Below are 12,087 nucleotides of genomic sequence, written 5' to 3' on the forward strand. Positions count from 1 at the left end.
GGCGACGTAGCGATGTGGTATCCTGAACAATTTTAATATTTTTAACGTTTGACAATGTATATGATAGATACATATTTTAGTTATTTTAATGTGTGAACATGGCATGCAATGAACTGGTTTGACGTGGATAAGTAAGCACCTGAAGATGGCATTATTATGCCGAAACATGTAGTGCGAGGGAGAGAAGGAGATAAATGAGTGTATGCACTGCAAGACGGATTAAATAAATCATGGACTTAGGTCAGGTTAAGTTAGGTTAGTTTAATTTAGGTTAGGTTATATTGGGTTAGGTTAGGTTAATTTCCCTCAGTAGACTTGTCCGTATCAATCAGTAACTGAGGGGTACCATTCCTTGATGTTAAGTTAGGTGAGGTGAGGTAAAGTGAGGTGAGGTGAGGTGACGTGACGTGACGTGATGTGACGTGACGTGACTTGACGTAACTTGGCGTGACTTTGGGTAATCTGGCATGATTTGACGTGACTTGTCGTGACTTGACTTTACTTGGCGTGACTTGACGTAATTTGACATTACTTGGCGTGACTTGACGTGACTTGACGAGAAGCGAGGCGAGGCGAGGCGATTTAAGGCGAGACGGGGCGAGGTAAGGCGAGGCGAGACTAGGCTAGGCTGGGTAAGGTTAGGTTAGGTTATGTTTGCGCAGTAGACTTTTCCGCATCAACCGTAACTGAGGGGTACCATTACCTGCTGTTAAGTTAGGTGATGTGAGGTGACGTGACGTGACGTGACGTGATTTGGCGTGACTTGGTGACATGACGTAATTTGGCGTAACTTGGTGACGTGACGTTACGTTACTTTTCGTCTCTTGGCGTGACTTGTCGTGAGGCGCGGTGAGGGGCGACGGGACGGGGCGGGGCTAGGCGAGGCTAGTCTAGGCTAGGCTATGTTAGGTTATGTTAGGTTAGTTTACGTTAGACTAGGTTAGGTTAGGTTACGTTACGTTAGGTTGGGTTAGGTTACGTTAGTTTGGGTTAGGTTTGCGCAGTAGGCTTGTGCGCATCAATCAGTAACTGAGGGGTACCATTCCCTGCTGTTAACCCCTTGACCGTCATATTTACGATGTTACGAACCTATGGATCGAGGTTGCCAGACGCCTAGGTCAACATTTATTTCTTTTCTGCCTTGGGACCGTCCCTTAGCTGAGATATTTAGTTCACCATGGCATCTTGCTCTCGTAACTTGTCTGACGAAGAAATGCTTGATCTTTTGGACGAAAACTGTTCAGTAGATTCGGATACAACCTCTGTGTGTTCATGTGGACATGCCCTCGATTCCAACTCCGAAGAGGAAGAGGAAGAACCTCAATTATCTCTGATTATTCCAGGTAATACTTGGGAAGAGTTCGACAGTGCTAATCCTCCTCTACCTTCTGCGTGTGATTTAGTTGGGAAACAAATAGTGCCAGTTCAGCCGCAGATGATCCTCTGGGATATTTTGAGATCTTTTTTGATGACGATCTGATTACGATGATAGTGAAAGAAACAAACCGTTATGCGGAAGACTTTCTTGCTCATCAGAAAGAAAAAATCCTGACCCAAAAGAAATCACGGTTTCAAAAGTGGGTTCCTACAATTTCGAATAAAGTTAGGATATACCTTGATTTGCTTATGCTGATAGGAATAATTCAGAAACAAAACCTCAGGATGTATATTAGTAGGAAACATGTATTAGAAACACCATTTTTTTCCAAATGTAATGAGTGAAGAAAGGTTTTCATTGCTAACCAGATTTCTCCATTTTGTAAATAACACCAATAAGGACACTGCAAAAATAGATCCTAAATTGTACAAAATTCTTCCGGTTAATGAATAATTGCAAAAGAATTTCCAGAAAGTGTACATACCGGGCAAAGAAGTAAGTGTCGACGAATCTTTGTTATTGTGGAAAGGTAGACTTTCGTGGAAGCAGTATATTCTATGAAAGCTTCCCCGTTTGGGATTAACATCTTTGAACTCTGTGATTCCGTAGGATATTTGTGGAATTTTATAATTTACAGTGGATCAGGGACAAAATTAGGCTGTGAAATTACCAAAGACACAGATCTTTTCTCAACAAAATTTGTTCTAAGTTTGTGCGAGAAACTATGAGACTCGGGCAGGTGTGTTTATATGGACAATTTTTATAGCAGTCCCGATCTTTTCCAGAGATTAGTTCAGAGGACAACAGATGCTGTTGGAACAGTGAAAATTACGCGCAAATGTATGCCAATAGATCTAAAAAAGAAACTGAAGAAAGGAGAAGTATTTAGTGCAAAGTGTGGGAAATTGGTGGCGTTGAAGTGGAAGGATAAGCGCGATGTCTCAGTGCTGACTACTAAACATTCAGACGAAATGCAACCCGTAAGTCGAAAGGGTGGGTTAGAATTTGTAAATAAACCTATGTGTGTAATAGAGTATAATAAATATGGGAGGTGTAGACTTGAAAGATCAGCTACTAGAAACATTCTTGCTAGAAAGGAAAAGGCATAAAGCGTGGTACAAGAAATTATTCAACCACTTAGTAAATACGGCAGCGTTGAGTGCTGACATTCTGTACTGCAAGGCTGGTAACAAGAAAGATTATCTGCTATTCAGAATAAACTTAGTGAACAAGATCATAGCAAAGTCCCATGGACAGAATTTAGAAAAGTGCTAAGGGCGTCCTTCAGATACCGACATGGAATGTACGAGATTGACGGAACAGAATTTCATTCAAGAAAATCCCAAAACCGAAAATTAAAAAAGTAAATAGAAAACAAACCAGATACAGGTGTAAAAACTGCCCAGGGACACCCTCTCTCTGCCTAGACGCCTATTTTGAGCAATACCACACCAAGGTCAACTACTAGACACTGGAAATGGAGAACTGGGAAAAAGAAATAGCTTGACAAAATGTAAGTACACATTTATAATAATGAACTGTAAACAATTGTAAATATAATATAATTTTTTGGAATTTTTCAAATAGCGATTTCGTTATTTTAAAATATTTAGGTAAATGTCTGCACAAAACCTTCAATGCTTGCGAAAATAAAGCACCGGGAGGGATTTAAATACCCCCGCTTAAATTCACGCTAGATGCATGTAACTGAGCGGATGCAAATGGTGTGTCGCACACGCTTGAGGGGTTAAGCACTACTTCGTGAAGGCGTATGGAGGAGTGGATGTATATACCCACATTTTCTTGATCTCGGTACTAGCTCCACGTGAGCGGTCAGCTACACGTCCCTGCCTCTTTACCTCCGGGGGAAAGAGCCCCCGGTACCCATTGGATGGGAGTTTGGATGAACCCCAGAACCGGTCTTGTCGACGTGGGAAAAAGAAAATTCTTGACCGCACCGGAACTCGAACTCCGACCCCTCGGTCGTCCAGCCCGTAACCAATTGCTAAACCGACTACGCTACCCCGGCTCCCTTGAAAATTGATGTTCACTAAAATTGGAGAAAATGTCAGTGTTAATTGTAGAATTCTAGATTAACTTTACGGAAAGGGATCGAGACTCAAGAAGGTGATTGTTGTATGAGATGTTTCATTTTAATACAAAAGGAAATTCATACATTCGAGATAGAGTTGACTATAAAGAAAATGCAAGGAATGTTCAAATATGTGAAAACGCCCTTAAGAAGTGAAAACTGATATTCAATTGATTGAAGGATGTCAGAAGAACTGAAAATTATTAAACTAAGGTTGGATTTGGCCAGAGTTCTGAATACGAGGATCTATGACGAAAAACCTGAATATTCTCAATAGACAGCAATAAATGGTGTGAAGTGGATACATCTGGTTCAGAATAGGGATAGTGGAGGGCTCCTTTGAACACGGCAATGAACCTTCGGGTTCCTTAAAATGCTGGGAAGTTCTTGAGTAGCTGCACAACTGGCGGTTTCTCAACAAAGGTTCAGCTCCATCTACGCCTAGGTACCCTTAAATCTCTTTCCTACATATCTTCCGGTGAAAATGTTATATGAATTTCTCATCTCTTCTGTTCATGTATAGGCCCCCCTCCACACTTTCCCTTCTCTCTGGCCACTCTAAAATATGTTATGGGTATATGGATATAAATTTTGAAGTTCTTCACAGCTCGGTCTTCTACAGCTTCATATTACCGCCTCACTTAAGCCCGTTTTCTGCTCACCGGTTTGTTCTCAAACAGCCTGAACCATGTGATTTCTTTACAGAGAGAAATCAACTATCAAACTCGTATAAAAGAACACAGACGCTCTTCAGGGGTGGTCTAAGTTTGAATCATTTAGGTACGTGTTTCTGCTCTAGCCTGTACAGCCTGCAATATCCCAGAGCAGTGTGTCTGTTAGTTTCGTTGAACTGTTTTGCCTCCATAGCATCGTCAGGTCCCCCCGGAACTGTGAATGCATTACTGCATTATCGGGGGCCAATAGAATCAATGTGCTCTACAAGTGATGTAACATTACATGTAATTATTGATAGTAATTATATGATTACAGGATACAAATCCCGTTGAAATTACATATGGAATGATATCCGCTTAGCGATTCAGTTGCATATTGAAACACTATGAAACTCACACAGACTTACAAATGAGAAATCCATGCTCACGTGACATTTACGCCATAGCCATTAACTCTACAAGTCATTGAGGCTGTTTTCATGCATCATTTCACGACAGTTGCTACAGATGTCTTAAGTTTTTTAAATAGTCTTGCTTTCAATTCTACCTGAAAAATAAATTTCTCCAAAGTAAAGGGGTACAATTATAAAATATATACTTCCAGCCTACCAATTTTGTTGGCTACGTGCTGGATACTCTGAGTTCGACTGCGGAAAAATGAACAGCGCAAGAAGGACGCGCAAAGGACACCAAGACCGAATGCAGACGTTGCCAGCAAAATGCCGCGGAGCCGAAACCGAGGGAGAACCTTTAGGCTGTTCGGGGACGAACAACCTTTAGAAGGGAGCAATGTAACGTGTTGGGAATCCAGAAGAGTCACTTCTATGGAAACGCTAGAATAGACCGTTGCATAGGAAACAACAATCGCTCCATTGTAGTTCTAACAGGAGTCTCCATGGTTATAACAGAGGGTTCATTTGCATAGCAGCGGCCGAGGGGATAAATAGCCCAGCTTCGGCGAGAAGCAGTCAGTCTTTGTCCAGCCTCCGAAGAAGAGTGTCTTGGTTTATCGGCCGCAGATAAATGTTGAATGGTCAGGGAGCTGTTTCTCTGTTACCAAGCACAGATCGATTCTGGGACCATTCAACTTTCCATCAAAAGCAAGAGGGTAAAAGGCAGAGAGTGAAGCTAACCACTTATTTCCGTTAAGTGCTAAGAAATGGAATGCGTTGGTCATGAACTCCTCACCTTCATGGCATGACAGCAGTGTTAGCTTGAGACTTTAATTCTTCTGTCATAAAGATTTTTGTAGAGAATAAAAGTAAGCCTAGAAGCATTTGTAACATCTAGTCAGAGCCGATATGCATTTATTTAATACGTAAATTTCGACTGAAGGTTTAGAAGCCCGTGATTAAACATGTTGAGCAGATTATATACTTAATCTTATTTCAGGATATCTTCTTGGTAAATTCATTTTGAAAAAATGCTAAAATTCGGGGAATTGGAGGAATCCCGAAATCAAATAAATGTGAAACTCTCTCGGTTAATGTGAAGCATTTGCTGTAGCACCTACCGTTCACGCTATAACCAGCTTCCATACCTCTACGGTAATACATAGGAGTTCAGCAAGATCTCTTAAATTTAATTCTATGTAGTACGCTAATACTCGCTTATCTTGTCAAGAAGTTCCCGCCATTTAAGTAACCCTAATACTCATAACCGCATTCACAAGAGCCCCACTCTGTGACAGATGAATCTAGTCAACACAATCCCGGCCTATTTCTTCGGCATTCCCTTCAATATTAAATTTCCGCCTTCCAAGTGGTATCATCCCTTAACATTTCCAGATAATTTTTTACGTCAATTTACAATCTACTTGACCACTGTAAGTAATAAGTAAATGCGATGGGTGCTTATGTCGTGAAGGCGGCAGCTGCCCAGTGGCAGTACTCTACCTTTTAGTTACATAAGTCTTCTGGCCAGGTTGTCCTCAGTCGTCTTGCTGCTGGGTGCGGTTTCGTTTATTCAACGATTAGCGGGTTCTCGTGTCTTGTTATCCGAGTACGGTGTCTGGTGGCATGCGATAAAATTTTGTGCGCATTTCTCATCTATACCCTGCCTCGCCTCTGCTCGTCTTCCTGCAGTCTTTCACTACATCACTGGCATGACGAGCCTGGAATACGCGCATTCATTACCTCTAAGTTGATCAGGTAATGACTGATCACCTGATGGTGCTTCTGGGTGGGAATATTGATCAAACATCTGTACGTGACTGTTACTGCAATAAATCCTCAACATTTCTGGTTTCAACGACCGATCGCTATTAACACGGCGTAGCATGGCCTTGAGCTCTTTCTTTCAGGCCGTTAGAACTCAACTCATTTGATCACTGAACGAATCCATCCTCTTTGCTATTGGCTACAATAATTTATTCTCCCCAGATCTATAACCAAGTAATATATTTGTGTCATATTTCAAACGTCAGAATCACATTCTGTCCCATTCTTTCAACCCCATTGCAACTGATGCATTCATCTACCAACTCCAGCCTACAAGTTATGCATTCCCTCGGCCGTAACCCGCTTCCATCAACCCAGACTCTCGTGCATTCATTTTGTAGTCATAAGTTCTCTTCCTGTGTCTGCAGTCACAACTTGCGATCTTATTTTACGGTTACATTGCACCAGGCACTCCATAGTTGGTATCACTTTCCTCCACAGCTTGTTTATAAGGGATTTAACTTGGCAATCAGCAATGAAAATGTCTGAAACAAGAATATTCAACATTATTTTATCCTATATTTTCCATGCTTGATGTCACTTGTTTTGTTTATTTCCTTCTTACCTCATTCATAGGCAGTTCGTAAATATTTTTCAGCTACATCTATCAAAAGGGTTGCGAATTACGAACTGGAAATCCGTGAATCGAAAACGAAATTACGGTCTTCTTCCTGAGAGGCTGATGATAATTACGAAAATCAATAAAGGTACTCCCTCTCACGGCCAGTATCGAAATCATAATCTACCATACGAAATAGGAGAATTAACCCTTCCACCTTCACTTGTGGGAACCGTTCCTACTCAGTCAATCACTAGTCAATCACAGTACAGAAACAATCCACTGCTAAGCAACGACCTGGTAAGCACATTTCCTCGGAGACACGTTTCTTGAATAGACAATCCATCGTTAGGTAAAATCTACAGCACAATTATCACTGCCATGTAACAACTGAAAATCACGTCTCCAGGAAAGGAGTTCGGCAGAATGCAATAACCAAACACAAGAAACAGGTGTTCACTACAAGGTCGGAGCGAGACTACTTAAGGTGGACTAATATACGAAGAACCAACCAAAGAGACAGAGATCTTCTTCAGACAGATTATCGGCGGCCAGCCACATTCAATTCTTGAAACAGAATTTCGTCTGTATATTCCGTACAACTACAATAAATATTTATATAACCGTTTAATAAGTGGTTGTCTCTTCATACATCGGAGGACACGCGGTAGCGTAGTTGGTTGAGGCACTATGCTAAAAGCCGGAATATAGTGAGTTTGATTCCCGAAATCGCTGAATATTTTCAATTAACCTAATCCTTCTAGCAGCTTTATGGCCCTGTGGTCGACCCAGTCTCTAACAGAAATGAGTATCAGGAATCTTCCTACGTGTAAAGGGCGGCCGGCGCGTAAGGCTGACAAACTCACCTCCATCTCTTGAGCCGATTGTCTAGAAAAAGTGGGAGCCTCGAAGTCTCACAAACCTATGGGCTTCACGGCCTGTTACAAGGATAGATTTTTTTTTTTTTACATATTTCATAGGTAGGGTTATGTGGACATGTTGCTATATTGTACGTTATTATTTAATTTGATTTCATGGGAATAACATACCAGGATGCATTCACTGAAAACTTTATGTTGTTTTTAAAGTCCCACATTATAACTAAGCTATATCAAATCTGTATAAAATATTGATATAGTTTATATAATAAATGCTAAGTCGTTCTGTTGAAATTTCAACGGGCATTACATTATGATATAAAATAAAATACAAGTGTATTATGCTATTAACATACACCTGTACTGTATCGGCTAAGTGAGAGCCTTGTATCGTTCCAGCCACCAACAAGCAACCTGGTGATATATCCAGTGATCAGAGAAAGGGATGGCGAAAGAGAGAGCTCATATTTGGGTCTCAAAATGGTGGTGAAGCCCCATCACTTTTCAAACGGCCGTCTCAAAATCCGATGTTCTGCCACTATCCACGATATATACTATCAGAGCACGGAGAAAAGTGTGGAGGAAGAGCGGCCCAGGGGAATGCTACACGGCACACTGACCGCGGGTGGAGGCGCCCAGTACATACCAGCGCCAAGTCCATCCACAGACCTTCCTCCGTCAGGACACAGATTCGATCCGGACACGGTAGTTCAGCAAAGTAAGTCTCACGAATGAAGCATACTGTAAAGCCTAGCAGGTGGCAAATCGGGCCTTATCAATGTCTCCTTTTATGCTCTACACCTACGCCTTGTATCCCTTTCTGTCCAACAGCTTAAGCAGGAGAGTACTGAAGCGCTAACGCTCTAGAACTGTGCTAGCATGGGACACGAAATATGTCGCTTTCTCCAGTCAAATTCCGGGACGATACTTTAAAGTAGGCCACGATCGTCTCTGTCCGAATTCTTATTCACTCGTCACTCTAGATAATCGCCCCATTTCCCTTGGGTCCACTTGTGTTCTTCAGTTGAAACAGCTTCTTTAAATCATTTAATAATAAAATAAATATATCTTCTTGTGGCTTAAGAACCCAAGCAATTCTCGCGATATTTACAGATAAAATAAAAGGAAATGGAGGACGGAAACAAAAAAATAAGGAAGACACAAATGAAACTAAAATTAAGAACTATGGATCGAGGGACGTGGGAAAATAGCAGAATTGGAAACAGTGGGCCTCAAAAGGGCTATGAGCAATAGTAGAGTTAGGGGAAATGGGATTATTGAAGCATAGAAGTAAGGTAAGAAGGTCGGAAAGAGAATACGTAAAATAAAATAAAATGGGCTCCAAACCCCTTTCCTCCTCTGAGAGCGCCAAAGTGGCTAGAAGCAAGTCATGCTGTACATTACAATCTTGTTGACAGCCAAAACAGGGCTCGCTGCCAAGACTACACAGGTCGACTGAAGATGTAGACCATAATGCAGTCAGTACAGTGCCAGACTTTCCACTGAGGTTCAGAGTTCAGAGCTCGCGTGATTATTAACGCCATAAAACATTTCCCAAATGGGTTGTCGCTCCAGCTCCACGTCTCTGTTATGAAGGTTCTATTAGACCAGGGCATGCTCCGTTTCGATGTGAAGAAGCGTGGAGATTTGCAAACCAGAAACACTTCCTCTAAAGCAATTAATAAATCATCAACCACTTACGCGATTGAAAGCTTTCTTGCACACGAGATTAAGAGGAAGTGTGTTCACATGATAAGTCCCACGTTTTGAGATAGTCTCGTGCAGGTTGTAGTGAGTATTTAGGGAATTCATTGAGCCCAGCTTAACATAAAACTTGCAAATAATTGAAGCATTTGTCCCACGTATCTCGTTCACCTTCATTTTTCATCGAAGTAAACCTCAAATTCTGAGAGTACAAACTACGAAAATACTCGTTGTGTAGTTCTCTCTAGACTGTTGCTCCCTCATCTTCAGTTCCAAATATTCCCTGCTCTGAAATGAGAGCTGTGTTTGTTTGCCGTGCGTTTTAGAGCCATGCCAACCAGATACAATTATAGTTTTATATAAATCAATCTTTAGGTTACGTGGCAGAAAACCTTCCGAATTGAAGGTTACAACATTACCCAAAACATGGCATAACAGGTGACATGAATTTACAAATATTGAGGGCCTCCTAGTCATTAATAGTCATCAGACCAAAGGACAGCGGACAATGGAGATGACCACTTACTTCCTTCTGGAATAGAGATTAAGACAGAGTACAATGACATTTCCAAGGCCCCTGTTAGGTCTACACTGTCACGGAACATGAATAATCTTTCCAGAAAACACCACAATGCCTGTCAAACGCTTTGACTTCCATTTCAGATATATGAGTTCGAAGTTTCAGCCATTATGCCAGCGTTGTCTTAGTTTCCGTATGTCCTCCCAATAGAGTGGGAACACTATCTTGAATAAGCAAAGGCCGTTTTCTGCAATATCCTTCCAAGCCACGGTAAACGACGCTAAATATTACACCTCATTCCCAAATATATGACCTTACCAACTGTCAATGTGCCAAAATAATTTAATAACTAATGTATTTTAGCGTCCTGTTGCACTGATTCACGTCAATGATGTGTATTTTTGCTAACCGTCTTACAGTGCACACAATCTCACTTGTCACTTCACTACATGTTTCGGCATCACTGTGCCATCCTCAGGTATGTTATTTACGTTAAACCTATTTACAAACGACACATGATGGCGAGCAGTGCAATAGTTTAACGTAAATAACACACCTGAGGATGGCACACTGATGCCGAAACATGTAGTGAAGTGACAAGTGAGATTGTGTGCACTAGAAGACGGTCAATACATACACCTCATGGATCTAATAACTATACAATTAATAAAACACAGAAGCTTAAGTATTCCATATTCTCAGCCAACTTCATACGTATCTGTCTTTGTTGTCATGTTACATTTATCTCGAAGCTAAATTTGAATTAAACCGATTAAAATATAATCTTCAGTACACTATTTATAATTGTATCACTTTTCTGGTGTGATTGCAGACGATGTGTCGACATCTGGCGGCTGCAGGACCACGATAGCAACAATGGGATCTGTCGTTCCCTCCTCACCATTGGCTCTCATGCTTTTCTTGTTTACCGTCAGATGAGCCTCTCCACCATAAACCATCGCAAAAGCAACACAAGGCAAGGCGAGAGCAACTTCGGAAACTGCAGTAGGGGCAACAAAGAACGAAAAAGGGAAGATTTACAAGAGCAATTCAATAAATAACTTGATACCCCACACACCTCGACCCTCTCCTTCTCTAAAATTACATGGACAGGTATATCAAACGTATGAGATATATAACTTTACTGTACATGACGCTATAAATTCCCTTCTAGAAATGGGCAAGAAGTTTCGGGAATTGAAATAATGTATTAACTGCGAACATGTCTCAATTTACGTTTCAAGCACTGTGAGAAGTAACGTTTATTTATGCGCTAGCTCTTTTAGTGAACAAAACCAAGATTTGAAAAAATCGATGGTGTATGTTACTGATGAAATTCATGTTCGAAACATTCAGTTCGCTCGGTATCCCATCTGTTGGCATGCGAGGCAAGGAAAAAATCGTAGTTGATTAAACTATCGGTACTTACTTACTGATGGAGCTGAGCCCTTCTGAAGGTGCCGCCAATTCCGCAGCTACTCAAGAATTTCCCAGCATTTTATGGAACCCGAAGGTTTATTACCGTGTTCACAAGAGCCCTACACTGGCCCCTATCCTGAGCCAGATCTATCCAATCCATACCATCCCATCCTATCTCTCTAAGATCCATTCTAATATTGTCCACCCACATAGCCTTGGTCTTCCCTGTGGTTTCTTTCCTTCTGGCTTTCCCACTAATATCCTATACGCATTCCTCGTCTCCCGAATTCGTGCTACTAATCATTCATTAAGTATCCGACTACACAGAATTTAACCGAGAAGTGTAATGATTCATATATTTCTTTTGTAGAATATTTATATCTTATTTAGTGCCTAACGGAATTAGATATCAACTCCGCGGAGTCTAACAGCTGGTCAAAGAACCTCCTACTTCTTATGGAATTATAACTTAATTATCGTGTTCGCAAGAGCCGATTCTGAAAATCAAAATGTCGACCGGCCGTGAAAGAACACTCACCTAGAGCTGTGTCACAATTATACGTCGTTAACTTTATAATTTCAGTGGACATGAAAAATTAATAAGGTAGTAGCGAGGGTCATGTAAACTAAATACAAAGCCTCTT

General features: G+C 41.2%; 1 protein-coding gene across 1 annotated transcript in view; it reads left to right on the forward strand.

The window, feature by feature from the left end:
- The window catches only part of LOC111872078, a gene marked incomplete at its 5' end in the record, with an annotated part of 131,002 nt that extends 119,493 nt beyond the window's left edge, over positions 1-11,509 (forward strand). Inside the window, 2 exons of the mRNA XM_023865621.2 lie at positions 8,200-8,518; positions 10,857-11,509. Coding sequence (XP_023721389.1) covers positions 8,200-8,518; positions 10,857-10,963 — 426 coding nt within the window. The remainder of the gene's footprint in view (positions 1-8,199; positions 8,519-10,856) is intronic.
- Between the last annotated feature and the right edge of the window lie 578 nt (positions 11,510-12,087).

This window comes from Cryptotermes secundus, unplaced genomic scaffold (assembly GCF_002891405.2).
Source record: "Cryptotermes secundus unplaced genomic scaffold, Csec_1.0 scaffold241, whole genome shotgun sequence".
Classification (NCBI taxonomy): domain Eukaryota; kingdom Metazoa; phylum Arthropoda; class Insecta; order Blattodea; family Kalotermitidae; genus Cryptotermes; species Cryptotermes secundus.